The sequence below is a fragment of the Cololabis saira genome, chromosome 8 (genome assembly GCF_033807715.1).
Source record: "Cololabis saira isolate AMF1-May2022 chromosome 8, fColSai1.1, whole genome shotgun sequence".
NCBI classification, from domain to species: domain Eukaryota; kingdom Metazoa; phylum Chordata; class Actinopteri; order Beloniformes; family Belonidae; genus Cololabis; species Cololabis saira.
In genome coordinates, this window is record NC_084594.1 from 35,594,237 (window position 1) to 35,609,497 (window position 15,261).

The 15,261-nt window shown below is 43.0% G+C and overlaps 1 protein-coding gene across 3 annotated transcripts in view; it reads right to left on the bottom strand.

Annotated features, from left to right (window-relative positions):
- LOC133448910 (semaphorin-3F-like) overlaps window positions 1–15,261 on the bottom strand; it is an 80,377-nt gene that overhangs the window by 5,096 nt on the left and 60,020 nt on the right. For 2 of the 3 annotated variants that reach the window (XM_061727889.1, XM_061727887.1), the window contains 8 exons: window positions 9,012–9,081; window positions 8,775–8,919; window positions 7,660–7,882; window positions 6,433–6,521; window positions 5,042–5,083; window positions 4,335–4,493; window positions 1,939–2,029; window positions 1,578–1,711 (listed from right to left, as the gene is read on the bottom strand). In XM_061727889.1, coding sequence (XP_061583873.1) covers window positions 1,578–1,711; window positions 1,939–2,029; window positions 4,335–4,493; window positions 5,042–5,083; window positions 6,433–6,521; window positions 7,660–7,882; window positions 8,775–8,919; window positions 9,012–9,081 — 953 coding nt within the window. Of the gene's footprint in view, window positions 1–1,577; window positions 1,712–1,938; window positions 2,030–4,333; window positions 4,494–5,041; window positions 5,084–6,432; window positions 6,522–7,659; window positions 7,883–8,774; window positions 8,920–9,011; window positions 9,082–15,261 lie in introns of all 3 variants that reach the window. The other variant, XM_061727888.1, reaches the window with a different exon arrangement.

Consider the following 15,261-nt stretch of genomic DNA (forward strand, 5'->3'; position numbering starts at 1 on the left):
TGAGTCACATCAACCAATCACAAACGGATCAAAGACAGGATAATAGAGGAATCACAAGTCCTCAGAGAAACGGCCACAATTCACCACAAAGCACATACGAGTCCCAAAAAAAGCAGGACTTCTCTTGTATGCAAGTATTCTGGATGTGATAAATGATGTCGCTGTACAAAACGTTGTACAATCCAAACTTCACTTCAAGAGGCGACAGGATGAACCACTGACAACGGATCTGAAGATGCATGAGACTACAGATGACTTTTCAGGAGGGGCGGGGACATAGCCAACTCTCTCACCCACCTGGTGGCTACCGACATGCCATCCATCAACATAATGCTAGATAAGGTAGGAAAACCATAGAATACTTCACAAGACACACTTCCATCCTTCTTAGACTTATTTAGGACGGGTTTCCCTTACAGGATCCGATACAGAATCTATGAAAGAAATCGGGATGAGCTGACTACAGTTCACATCTCCCTTATGTTGGCATCCAAAATATTAAAGATGAACTCGGGATGTGGTTTTGATCCCGATCAGTAAGCTGACCAATCAAAGCAGAGAGTCTCTTCTTCTGACGCACACGTCCAAGTGTTTCAAACACAGTAAGGGAGAAGTTTCTGCGACAATATAAGAGAAATTGTGTTATTCCAAGGGGGGAACCTAATCTAGTCGACAAAACAAAACAACAAAACATATAATAGGTAAAAATGGGCCCTTTAAAGCCTGGAAGTTGGTTAGGAAGAGGAGGCTCAGATAAACGTAAAAGTGACCTCGAGTGTCTACTGTAGGAGAGAGAATTTCTTCTTTTGGCTAATTTGGACTTCTGAGGCAGACCTGATCTTCTCAAGGTCTCATTACTTACAGACTTCGGTGCATGTTATTGTAATTGTTCTAAGTTAGCATGATGTTGTAAATCAGTTCCAATCAGCTCCTCTCAGTCCACTGCTCTGCAAAAACTGTCAGGCATGAAGGAGGTTTGAAATGTTGGATCTATAAAGGAACATTAGAAATATAATCCTACATATTTGGTTTTGCTGATATTGAAATGGTGCATGCTTCAGCGAAAGATGGTGAGAGATAAGCTTCACAGAGTTTCTGTGCTTCCAGACACAGAGATATGATTAGGTGATGACAGCTTCTTTTTTTTTTTTTGGCTCAGAATCCAGAAGCAAAGTCGGCTCTCCCTGTGGGAATACTGTCCATCCAACAGAATAGTCAATAAAAGAGAGGCAGCGGATTTAAACAGGCTCATAATAAAACTTTAACTAGTGCCTCAGGGTTGTATATCAGAGCACTGGGCTTTTTCACAACCCCCCTTCATGTGCCCTTCCCTCGTGCTTGAGGACAGTCTGCGAGAGCATTCAGGCATCATCTAATCACAGCCCGATCCACTTAATCATGCAAACAGATAATCAAGAACAAATTACACAGTTATTTTTCATATGTGTCACTTTGCATATAAATCTCCCCCTCTCTCCCTCTCTCTCAACGACAGAAGGCAAGTAAAAAAGGGGGGGAGATGGAAGAAAAGGTGCGTGTCATCTAGACTTTGACCACGGCGTCTCCGAGCGGCTCACCTCTTTCCGGCGGTCACTGTTGTCCCTCTGCAGATGCCACTTAATGACGGCGTGTGGGGAGCGGGCCTGACACTCCAGGAAGGTGCTGCTGCCCTCCACCCCGTACTGCACCATCTCCAGGGTGTTCTTATTGGCTGCAGGGCAGGGACACACACATTTACATGGGGAAAACCAAACACTCATTACCACAAACTCTTCACAATCAAAATATAATTTGTGGCTCAAGAAAGTCCTTTCTTTTCATGCAACACGGCTTTTACAGATTACGGTAAAGCTGCCAGAATCCAACATTACGGCCGTCTGCAGCATAAAACAATGACCCACGTCAACTTGGTCAGGTCATTAGTGCACAAACAGTTACCGTTAGAGTTGAAGCCTCTGCACTGGCGGATGGGGTTCCCGTACTTGACGTCCTGCCTCCGGCTACGTCTAAACGGGTCAGACCAGTGTTGCCAAATAAGGAGAGAAAAAAGTCATAAAGCAACTGCAAGCCATTCAGAGCTATTCAATAACACATGAAGCCAAAGAGTACGACGGAGTAGTAGGGCCAAACTTAGACAAAATTTTTTTTGGAAATTACGAGAATAAAGTAATAATATTATGAGAATAAAGTTGTAAAATTACGAGAATAAAGTCGTAATAGAATAAAGTCGTAATATTATGAGAATAAAGTCGTAATATTACGAGAATAAAGTCGTAACATTACGAGAATAAAGTCGTAATTTATGAGAATAAAGTCGCAATATTACAAGAATAAAGTGGTAATATTACAAGAGTAAAGTGTTAATTTATGAGAACTTTAACAGGAAGAGTGTGTTAAAATGTTGAATATTGAGCATCTTGTGAAGTTATATTTATATATTTATAATATATTTAATATTACGTCTTTATTCTCGTAATATTACAACTTTATTCTCAAAATATTACTACTTTATTCTCGTAATATTACGACTTTATTCTCAAAATATTACTACTTTATTCTCAAAATATTACTACTTTATTCTCGTAATATTACGACTTTATTCTCGCAACATTATGACTTTATTCTCGTAATTTAACGACTTTATTCTCATTTTATTATGACTTTATTTTCGTAATTTCCTTTTTTTTTTCTTAGTTTGGCCCTAATACTCCGTCGTAAAAGAGAAACAAAACACATGAAGATAAAATAACCAACCGCCTGTTTTCTCCTACTGTTATTACACGGTGAGATTATCCACCTGACTCACTACGGTGAATGACATATGAGCTGCGGGATCCAGCCCTTTTCTCAGTGCTTGATCAACAGTATTTGTTATTTTGATTGCTATTCGTCTTTAGTGAAGCAAAGCTTTTTAGCTTTCAGCCAATATTGGTAAGGTGTTTCTTCCTAAGACATTTTCGAGGAGCCCTGGTACCCGTTGCTCTGTTCATGTGGCCTCGATAAGGATGTGTTGTTCATACGTCCAGAATAATATAAGGAATTGTTCATGCAGCCAGCAGTACAGTTAGATTGCACGTCGCCAATCAGTGAGTGTGGTTAAGAGACCTTAACTTGACCAAAAACGCTGCATTTGTGTTTGGGCTGTAGCAAAATACAGGAAAAGAGGCCTCGTGTCCTTAAAGGAACTGACAGAGGTGCCGGCAGAACGTGAATATCTGGGATGATTTCAAATGTGTGCCCAGTAATGGCAGCCAGTTAGCCTCACAACATTTCAAAGCTGATAACTGGTGTTTCTGAATGTGATAGCACAGCGTTCTCCGGCCGTGGTCCTCAGGAAACACTGTGTAGCATGTTTTAGATGTTGCTCTGCTCCAACACATCTGACTCAAATCACCGGAGCAGGATCATCTTGTCACAAAGGTCCGAGTCTGTTAATGGTCAACGGAACTGGGCTGTGTGTGTCAGAGCAGAGCAACATCTCAACTAGTGATGCACCGAAATGAAAATTTGTGGCCGAAACCGAAAATAATAATAAACACTTGGCCGAATACCGAACAATACTTCGCAGTTTTTCATTTATTTTGCCAATTTTTTCACCATTGCATAAATCAAATAAATTTGATTTAGGCATGCTTTTCAAAGAAAAAAAATCTTTTACAAAATTATAAGATATTTATTGAACATAAAAAACTGAACATTTTTTAATTTCCCAGCATTATGTTGTTTTGGTTCCACCTCCTGGTGAATGTTAGGTAAAATTCTTATGTGGTTACTTTTTGGTTGGCCAACGATTTATGTTTGTGGTGCGCAACCGTTACGGGAGCGGCCAGTCTATTTCCTTATATTACAACGCCGTTATTAATTGTTTTTTTTTCCCACTTATTCCACCGAACACCAAAAGTGTTTTTTTGCCATTTTCGGCCGAACAATTCAGTTTACCGAACAATCGGTGCATCACTAATCTCAACTATGCTGGACACTGCTTGCTGAGCACCAGGGTTGAAGGACACTGCTAGTGCACGTCCCCTGAGGACATTTAATGGGGTCATCCTCCCAGCCTTTGACAGAAGACAGATCAAAACAATCTCACTTGAGGCGTAACAGGTGATCTTCCCACAAGATTTGTCTTCAGGAGTTTAAATAACAGGAAACTGAGGCCATATTAACTCAAGGCACCATGGGGGTTGGGAACAGGGTGGATGTAAGCATGGAAACTTTACCACAAGGAACATCTCAGCCATTCTTAAAAGCAGCCGTTTAGCCAATCAGAGGTTTAAGAATGAGTCAGCCGGTTCTGATGTTGGTGGAGTTTCTGCTACAGCTGTCGGTGCTCACCTCTTCTGCGAGGACGAGTACCGGGAGCAGGACTTGCCGTCCCAGGCGCAGTACGGGTCTCTGGCCAGACAGCAGTCGGCGCAGGCCTCTCCGTACATGTCGCAGCGGTGCAGCGCCAGCTGGGTCAGCCCCACCTTAGAGGACACGTACAGCTGTTGCTGTTGACAGACAGGAGGAGAGAGACGGAGTTAGAGCTGCGTTTCAACCCCTTCAACCAGAAACTGAACTATGGGAGAGAAAAACGCCCGGCTTGTTTCAAGTGTTTTCTAAATTATTTATAAGTCCCTTTTATCAATAAAGCTGGCTTGGCTTAATGAGTCAGATTTGGATGTAAAATTGTTAAAACTCCTGCACAGAAACAGCAGCAATCATCAACCATCATCATTTTATAATCAGCTGTTTGAAGTTCATGGGCTTGACAGGCAGCGGCTAATACACACTGGCGTCACGCAGACTGATGTCATAACGCGCGGACGAGGCCAAGTATTTTAATCAGGCTGAAATCGTGTCTCCTCCATTCATCCGTCTCCATCGTCCGTTATGGTTTTGCAATAAATTTACGAGAAAGGGAGCAAAAGGGAAACCCAGCTATCCACATGCAGATTGTGACCTTTCTAGAGTGCTTAAATACGAAATGTTCGGAGGGAGATTTGTTCCTGCTGGTGTGGGCAAAGGTTAAGAAAATGTGTGGTGCAGACAGGCTTACCCTTTTGGATGAGATCTTCATTGTTGTTACAGGAGTGGGAACCTTGATGGAGGAAATAATCATTAGAAAGACGCCATTCTGGCTTCACTGAACACAAGCGTGAAATAGATACGATGGCAGAATTTGTCATCTCGCGGTAAAAATGATAAATTCCCGTTGATGACGTTTTTGTGTAAAGCTGATTTATGGTTCTGCGTTAAATCCATGCACAGCGTACGTGAAGGAAGGAAGGAAAGAAGGAAGGAAGGAAGGAAGGAAAGAAGGAAGGAAGGAAGGAAGGAAGGAAGGAAGGAAGGAAGGAAGGAAGGAAGGAAGGAGGAAGGAAGGAAAGAAGGAAGGAGGAAGGAAGGAAGGAAGGAAGGAAGGAAGGAAGGAAGGAAGGAAGGAAGGAAGGGATGAAGAGGAAGGGAAGAAGGAAGGAGAGAGCAGGAGGAAAGAAGGAAGGAAGGAAGGAAGGAAGGAGGAAGGAAGGAAGGAAGGGATGAAGAGGAAGGGAAGAAGGAAGGAAGGGAAAAAAGAAGGAAGGAAGGAAGGAAAGAAGGAAGGAAGGAAGGAAGGAAGGAGGAAGGAAGGAAGGAAGGGATGAAGAGGAAGGGAAGAAGGAAGGAAGGGAAAAAAGAAGGAAGGAAGGAAGGAAGGAAAGAAGGAAGGAAGGAAGGAAGGAAGGAAGGAGGGAAGGAAGGAAGGAAGGAAGGAAGGAAGGAAGGAAGGAAGGAAGGAAGGAAGGAAGGAAGGAAGGAAGGAAGGAAGGAAGGAAGGGAGAAAAGAGGAAGGGAAGAAGGAAGGTGAGAGCAGGAGGAAAGAAGAAAGGAAGGGAAAAAAGAAAGAAGGGAGGAAGGAAGGAAGCAAGGAAAGAAGGAAGGAAGGAAGGAAGGAAGGGAGGAAGGAAGGAAGGAAGGAAGGAAAGGGGAGAAGGAAGGAAGGAAAGGGGAGAAGGAAGGAAGGAAAGGGGAGAAGGAAGGAAGGAAGGAAATGAGCCTGAAAGAAAGAAAGAAAGAAAGAAAGAAAGAAAGAAAGAAAGAAAGAAAGAAAGAAAGAAAGAAAGAAAGAAAGAAAGAAAGAAAGAAAGAAAGAAAGAAAGAAAGAAAGAAAGAAAGAAAGAAAGAAAGAAAGAAAGAAAGAAAGAAAGAAAGAAAGAAAGAAAGAAAGAAAGAAAAATTCCCATTGATGACGTTTAGTAGCATTTAGTATATTTTAGAGCAGTGATTTGGCTCCAAAGACTGAATGTGGTGATAGATTTATAGTTACAAAGGTGGAGTTGAATTGGTATTTTTTTTATCATAATTTTTATCGTTATCGGGATAAATGCCAGAAATTATCGTGATACATTTTTTAGTCCATACCGCCCATCTCTAGTGTGTGTGACTGATGGGAAGAAAATAAAAGCCAACCTTGAAAACCTCGACCTCCTCCAGGACCAGCTCCTCCGTCTGCAGGTCATCTTTGGGCAGCACGATGACTTTCTGCACCGTCCCCCTGTCTGTGGAACCACAACGCACACCTGTCAGCTCCACACCTGCAGCCTCACGCTGCTCCACCCGTCAACACCCCCTCTGATTCCTGTTTGACTGTGGCCTCCGACGGGGATAATCCTCATATCAACAGGCTGTAGCCGTAGCCTCCATCGCCGTTTCCTGCAGCTCATTCCAGTTTAACCTTTACTCAAAGACGCAAGGTTCCACTCTGTATCCCACAGCCGTCTCTCGTGATAAAACCTTCCCGCCATCCTCTCGCCTTGACCTATTCGTTTGGATGCCACAGGACATTCTCCGGCCTCCATCTCTGCGATGTGCGTTCTCTGTTCAGAAATTCCTGTGAGCGGGGCGGGCGGGCCGGCTCAGATTTATTATCTCTTCTGAATTGAGCCCCGGTGCATGGCTGAATAGCTGCCTCTGACAGCAGATGAAAGGACACGCATTCCTCAGCAGACGCTGCCATCCTGCACAAGCCCATTAGCATCCTCCCCGTGAAGCACCGATGAACAAAGGAGCCAGTTAAGGAGCGTCATATACATCATGTGAGTGCAGCATACTGTGCGGTGGTTGCTGTCACATGGGGGCCTCATTAAATGCTGAAGGCATGCAGGCAAACAGATAATCTCTCTTACACCACTGGGTGAGATTAAGGTGATGGATATGCTAACTATAACCCTCCTTCCTCCTCTTCTCTTTCTCCTCTCTTCCCCCCTGCTGCTGATCCACCCCTGCCCTGCAGGTAGAAATCTCCTGTTGTTTACTTCATGCAAGCAAGAGCGAGGTACAAAAACCTTTGATTGGTTAAATTTCCACTGGAGCACAAAGGGGAAGAATGCTTTTCTCCTAATGATAAATGATTGCACTGGAGACAAGTCTTCCACTTACATGGGATTTATTTCCACAGGGGGGATTCTGTCCTCCATTATTTAGCTCACCACTGACACCGTCACTCAGCAGGATGACTCTGATCAAAGGGTTCACGAGTTCAGACCCACTTCAAGAACTTACTTCAGTCACTCAAACATAACAAAGCTGATGTGATTTCAAATGTAAAATTAAAAAAAAAAAAGGCTGCATCCATCATCTCTATCAAATACCCCACAAAAACCCACTCAAAAGTTTTAAAAAAAAACATGTTCTCACCAGTTCCTAAGAAGAGCACCTCATAGTTGCCGTCTGCAGCTGTCACCTGGTCCACGGCAACGGTGGTGAACTCGTAGTCCACGTTGGTCCGAACCACCAGGGGGCGCTTGTGCACCGGGTACACGGCGTGGTGCATGGCAGGGTGATTCCTCATGAAGTTAATCACTTCATCTGGATAATCCTTGGTGGACTTCATGTTGGGGGTGAATGTGCCTCCAGGGCACTGAGGAGGAAACATCAACATTCTGAACATGCGCACCAAAATCCAGCCTAAATCTAAGAGTAATATTTGGAGTTTATTCATGCTGATGTCTCAGTCTTGTTCAGGTGGTTTCTGTTTAGGCTCTGGTCTCTGTGAAGTAGGAGCTATGTGCTATGTTAGCTTTCTGACTGTCTCAGAAAATTAGAATATTGTGATTTTCTGTAATTACAAAAACAAAAATGTCATCCATTCTGGATTCATTACAAATCAACTGAAATATTGCAAGCCTTTTATTATTTTAATATTGCTGATCATGGCTTACAGCTTAACAAAACTCAAATATCCTATCTCAAAAAAATAGAATATTCTGGGAATCTTAATCTTAAACTGTAAACCATAATCAGCAATATTAAAATAATAAAAGGCTTACAATATTTCAGTTGATTTGTAATTAATGACATTTTTGTTTTTTTTAATTGCATTACAGAAAATAAAGAACTTTATCACAATATTCAAATTTTCTGAGACAGTCCTGTAGTTGGAACCTTATTACTGCAGTGCCCAGATCAGCACAAATGTGTATTCGTAAAGTCCCGTAAAATCCCGTAAGATCACGTAAAATCACGTTAAGTCAGACAAGTGTTGCGCAATGCGTGAAAACGCATCAAAGGCAAGTTTGATTTTCTTTTCTGTTCTCCCGTTCTACATGTAGCCTAAAAGTTTAAAGTAACTAAAGTAACGTAATGTTTTTTGTCTTAGAGTAACTATAATGTGATTACCCAAATTACAACTGTAACGCGGCACATTACTGCGTTACTGGCAAATGTAATCTCGTTACAGTAACGCGTTACCTTGTACCGCGTTACACCCAACACTGTTCAGGAGTGAGGTGAGAGCGGGCTGAGGGTCTCACCGTGCCCGGGCGAGGGTAGGGGATCTTCCCCGTGTAGGCCACCCACTGGTAGTTGGGACCCTCCTTGTGGGCGAAGGGGCCGTTGAAGACCATGCGGATGTCGGCCATGGAGTACACACAGACCGCTGAGCCTTTGAAGACAGACCTGTGAGGCAAAAGTACAAGAGGGTTCATTCCCATCACGTAGACACAGCGGCAGAAGCAAAACATGTCCGCGGACCGTTACAGCAAACCTACCCAGAGACAGAGAAGACGCCGTATATCACAGGGTTCTTTATATCCTGTGTTGGCTGAATGTAAACATGTCCTGTAAAAGAGAAGAGGCACAAAAGCACATCAGCTGCAGAAGGTGACGACGTACAGAAAAAAACTGATAAAAACAAGTTTCACTCAGCTGGATCTGAATAAAGAGTAAGAGAGGATAGCACACTGAATGTCTCTCCACATTTGTAATCCATAATGCACTGAAAAAGTTAAAGCCAGGGTTCATGTGAGAAGTGTTGCTCTAATTATTATTATTATTATTATTATTATTATGAGTTGAATTTAGGTTAATTGAGCTTGGTTACAAAGGTCAATAATAAAAGTAAATCAGTGACCTGGGGCCTGTACTACGAAGCAAGTTCAACATACCCAGGATATCTTTTCCTTATCCAGATTCACTAAGCGGGACAATTGCAATCACGCTAAGCGGTCACACGACGGTGGTTATCAACTCGGTATATCAACCCAGGTTTCTCCAATCTGGATATGAGCGCGTGCACATAAAAGGGGCGGTGTTTTCAGCGCATGACCAATCGCAAGCATGGAGAAGTCCGCTGTCAGAGCCGCTTATTTCAGTAGCGAAGAGCAAACAATAATTTTACGGAAATATGATGAGTATAGGCATATAATACAGGCAAAAAGCAACACAGTTGCAGCTGCAAAATGCAGGAAAGACAGCTGGCAAAAGATCGCTGACTGTATAAATGCGTAAGTTCATAGGGATATAAACATCACTGCCCCATCATTAGGGCATAAGTAGATCTGACTATAATTACAGTTGCAACCCCAGCGGAGTGAAACGCACATGGGAGCAAATAAAAAATAAATATAAAAACATAATTCAAAGCGGTAAGTAGGCTCACTTTCATATCTTAGAAGTACAACAAGTACAAGGCTTTAGTGTTTCTATCACTCTCTGTTTTAGGATGATATCAGTATACAAAAGCACAATGAAATAGCATTGACATTACTTGCAGCAAACAGAAAAAAAAATGACAAGGGATCCTCTCACGATCCGCGCACCGAGCTCCACTGGATTCTCTTCGAAAGGGCATGCCATTTTCCAAGAGAGATGATTGGTCAGTGGGCGGTGCTTTTATACCCGGCGATCTGTATCTCGAACATAACCTGCTCCGGAGCAGGTTAGCTGTTCAGCATAAGTTACCATGGCGATGTACCCCGGTGAGAAGTGAACCACCGTCGTAGTCCTGAAAACCCAGGGTTAAACCTGAAGTTACCTCGCTAACCCCAAATCCCGCTTCGTAGTACAGGCCCCAGATGATTCCCTTCTTCCTTAATACAATACTGCTTTCTAACCTTATGTTTAACCGTAAGAAAAATCGTACACTTATCATTTTCAATAACTTCTTCCTACTTTGAAAGTTAAGTGTTCTCATTTTAAACATTCAGTCAACTTTAACAGCACTTCACAGGAAAAACATGTACTTGCCATAATTTGCACATTTATTTAAAAAGATGAAGAGTGAAAGTAGAACAGAGTTTAAACGACTGGGCAGCAAACGCCTCCCTGGGTCCACGCCACGTCACCGAAGTTAAAATATAAACTAAAACCAGGTTTAATGCTTTTGATTTGCAGCCCGAATCACTTTCCAAGTTGTGGGGAATAAGAGCTGTTGAAAAAGAGATATGTGACAACCAGCAAAGGCTTGAAGAGCCCATCACTGAACCATCGGGGAAGAGAAATTCAAAACACATGCGCCTAAATGTGGAGCTGCTAAATCAACAGTCTGGTTATCGTTCTCGTTACTCAGAGACAATGTGCGGGGATACTGGTTTTCCTCCATCCGTAATTCATGCCATCCACTCGGAGGAACAGGAAATATCCCTTCTCTACCTCAGGAGAACACAATCATATATTCTTAAGCCAGTTCTGGAGGTCTTTAAATCACAAACGCTCTCATTAGTTCTCCTGCGGAGCTCTGACACCGACACTACCTGCTTTAGTTTATTCTTTTGTTTTTGCCAAGAACCGGTGAATGGTCTTTCTGCTTTTCAGTACTTGACCTAAATACTAGTCCGAGGAGACGCATTCACTGCCTGCAACAGGACTAGAACCGTCAGCACGAAACACAACCCGGGCTCCTGACGAGCAACCAGGAGGAAACAGGATTTGTGGGGGGGGTGGGTCGTAATGTCATGCTTAGAAAGTGTTAATGCAAAAGCAAATCCTGGAAAATAGCAAGTAAAATGATGATTAATGAGGTCATGCGTTATCTGACTTGTAGTTCACATCATTTTCATTGATCAAGATTTTCATGGTCCTGTGTTTGAATACTTTTCAAAACGGTGCGAGGAATCTTTTTTATCTATGAATATCTTAAAGACAAAGGATATGTGTATTGATTTCAGACGCGTGCAGCCCTCTCCTGTAAGTAAAGTGATTGAGGGTGAAGAAGTTGAAATTGTTGAGTCTTATGAATATTTAGGCACTATTATTGACAACAAGAAAAAATTCAGACTCAATATATAAGAAAAGCCAGCAGCGCCTTTTTTGTCTCTGAAAACTTTCTAAATACCAGGTGGATTCTTCCCTGATGACTATGTTTTATCGTTCTTTCATCGAATCTGTCATCACTTTTTCTTTCATTTGTTGGTTTCAATCCTTGAAGGTCAAAGACAGAAACTTGCTCAATAAGGTTGTCAGTCTAAGCAGTAAAATCATCGGGTCGGCTCAACAAACTTTACAAGAACTTTATAAAAAACAGATGATCAAGAAGGCAAACTCCATGTTGTCTGATTGCTCACATCCCTTACATCAACAGTTTCAGTTTCTACCATCAGGTACACTGCTTAGACTCCCTTTTTGCAAAGACTAACAGATACAAACACTCCTTTGTTCCCTCCACTATTGTTCTATTAAATGCAAAAGGAAAAGGTAGTGGGTGAAAAAGCCTTCCCTCTCAAGCTTAGGTCTATACTACGATGTGTAACCTATTGTAATTTATTATGTATATTTTATGTATATTTAACATTGTGTGCTTCTCCTGTCGCGAAACTAATCGCCCACATTGGGGACAAATAAAGTAATTGATTGATTGATTGATAAGCAGTCGGACCACTGGGAGGACAGTTTAATAACGGCTGGTTTGTGTCCTGTCCAGGGATTTTAGCCTTCAACTGTCTGAAGCTTCAAGCTTTTCCCTGGACTCTAGGATAGAGCTCAGAGGAAGCAGAGAGTCAACCAGGCTCGCACCCGGAGATTCCCACGCACCGCCGTGCCGCGACCCAGAGAGGTGGAACGGTCATGGGTTAGCGTGGCCCGGCCCAGCGGGCCGACATGGGTGTGATGTAACACACCATCCCTGTCACGACTCTCAGCTGCTGCTCCGGAGAAACCAGACACTGGCACACAGGAAAACACAGGGGCGCCTTTTAAGATGTGCAGACTTCAGAGGACAGAAACCGATAACGGCTCTGCAGAAATAAAAGCTGTTACTGGAGATAAAACCCTAATCTGACGGGAAAGTGGCGAGTTTGCTCGAGGTAGCCTGCATCTATGCATCAATGACAACTAAAAAATGACATATAAAATTATATTTACATAAAATCAGTAAATTTTTGGCCATCATAACCCCCCTCTCTGTCTCAGAAATATGTGCAACAGTGTGATGTGTGGGCTTCTTTTGCTATTTTTGGTGTGTTTTTTATCCACTAGCTTTGATCTGCTGGTCAAAAGACAGAAGTCACAGGTGGATTGACATTGAGAGTTCAATAAAATAAAGAAGATCAATCTGTCAGCTTTTTACATCCACTTTGTTCTCATTTATTGTTTTACAAATCATTTGTGGGACCAACTAACGGCAGACAAAAGACTAAGAACCCACAGGAGTTATGGAGGGTCCATCATTTGCATAAACTTCAACCGTTTGTATGCCAGTCAGCATGAACTGAGGCCCCGTTTACACGGGGCAAAAACTGAGGCGTTTTCATGCGTTTTGGCCGTTCGTTTACACGGAAACGCAGCTCAAAGCCCCCAAAAACGATCATTTCTGAAAACTCCGGCCAAAGTGGAGATTTTCAAAAACTCAGTTTTCACGTTTGCGTCTAAACAGAGAAAACGGCGGAAAACAGAGATTTACGTCACATTATGCGACAGAAACGTCACCACCAGCGTCATGTGTGCGACCTGTGTTTACAATTAGTTTGGCCACCGTCAATATTTTCTTTTATTTTACCTGTTTTAAATTCTCTCAGACTCTCGTTCCGTCTTGGAAGTAAAGCCTGAATTATGGTCCCGCGTTAAATCGATGCAGAGCCTACGGCGTAGGGTACGCGGCGATGCGTGCCGTACGGTGTGCGTCGCCGCGTACCCTACGCCGTAGGCTCTGCGTTGGTGTAACGCGGAACCATAAATCAGCCTTAACTGGAAGTTACACGTGTCATTTGTTGATGTTTTTTCCAGGATTCTGATTGGCTGGCATGACGTTAACAGCGTTTTCATGCGGGTCCGTGTAAACGAGGATATTTTTGAAAACGTAGAGGGGAAAATATCTGTTTTTGTAAATACCCGGCTACGTGTAAACGTGGCCTGATTTGATGCTTTCTGGAAGGACACTGACACAAAGAAAAACAAGTTCAGCTGCTTTTGATTCTCTGTGTCTCTACTCTGAGAGTCCACCACCTTCAGGCTCAAGATGGCGTCTGACCAACAAGAATCTCAGCGGGCGACATACCGCCAGCTTCGGGCAGAACGTCACATTAACCCGATAAGAGCTGGCGGAAACCGTGTTTGTGTCACGACAGCCTGCAGGATGATCAGGCCTAAGCGTTCATGCAGAGCGACCACTCCTGTACCAGAAACAGAAATTAGAGATCCTAAAATCGGGACACAGCGTTTTAGATGTCGAGTTTAAAATGCCCCGCGGTGGATTTGGTTACAAGGCCGAGGATCCCTCCTGGCCGGTTCGTCCTCTTCAATGAAGCGACACCAGAGATTGGCATCAAGTCGTATCCAAGTCCAAGTCTGGGTTTACTTTAAGTACGGTAAGCCAATTAGTGAATTTCCTAGATAACTGTTGTCTGCAGTAGCTAAAGGTTCATTTGCTCATTGAAAAATCCTTTCATCCAGAGTTTTATCAATAAAAAGACAAATTAAAAAAAGAGCTTTATAAAGATCCAAAGCAGACAGCCTACTGCGTGAATATGGAGCCAAATCAAGGCCAAAGGTTTTGCTAATTTGAAAATAAAACTTTAACCTGAAAATTCTTTTTTACAGTTTCAATTTTTTTTCTTCCAGTTTCACATCTTTTTTTCAGTTTCAGAAGGCAACATGACTGAGGAACGTCCCCCGCCTTCTCTGTTCTGCTGTCACTCATGATGCCACGCCCCCCACGCCAGATCGGGGCCAAAAGTCTGAAACTGAAATAAAAAGTTCTGAAACTGAAAAAAAGATCTGATACTGAAAAAAAAATTGAAACTGTAAAAAAGAATTTTCAGGTTCAAATTTTATTTTCAAATTAGCAAAAACTTTGGCCTTGATTTGGCTCCATACGTGAAACCCATCATCCATGGTTGGCAGCGATGGCGGCATTCTCCTTCCCTCTCTCTCTCCGCCGGCATGCCTGTCCCTGTTCATTCATGGGCCGTTCCCCTCCACACTCAGAGCCTTATTCAAGCTATATCCTCAGGTTCATCACCGGTGCCAGACGCTGACACACATCTATCCGTCTCACAGGATCACTCCCAGCCGCCGTGTCCGTGTCAACACTGACCCGACCAGTACAGACACAACCCTTGTTTGGAAAAGGCAGAGCCGGCCGGTCCCACACTGAACTGCTTTTTCTTTCCTCGTGTAAAATGCCTGCACCCGAAAACACAGCCCATAATATTCAGACTCACTCTTGTTCAAAGGTGGATAAAGCATAAGAAACTCAGACCCAGACCCGTGGAGGACACAGGAAGAGCCTCCCTCCACCAGCGGGCTCCTCTGAACACACATGCACTCAAAAACACCTTATTTCAGACATCCAAAAAGAAAAATGACATGCACAATGGTGAGATGACGTTAGCGGCCTAGCTGAGCTCCAGCTCACGATGTGTGCATATGTTTGCACTTTTCTCCTCATTCATTTTTTTGGACGTGATCCTCATTATAAAAACAAAAAGACCTGTCCAGGCCTCTCCTACCTCCATCTATCTATGTAACCTGCTGCATAAGGACGATATGTGGCCTCCGTCAAAATAAGGGCTAAAAAAATGTTCT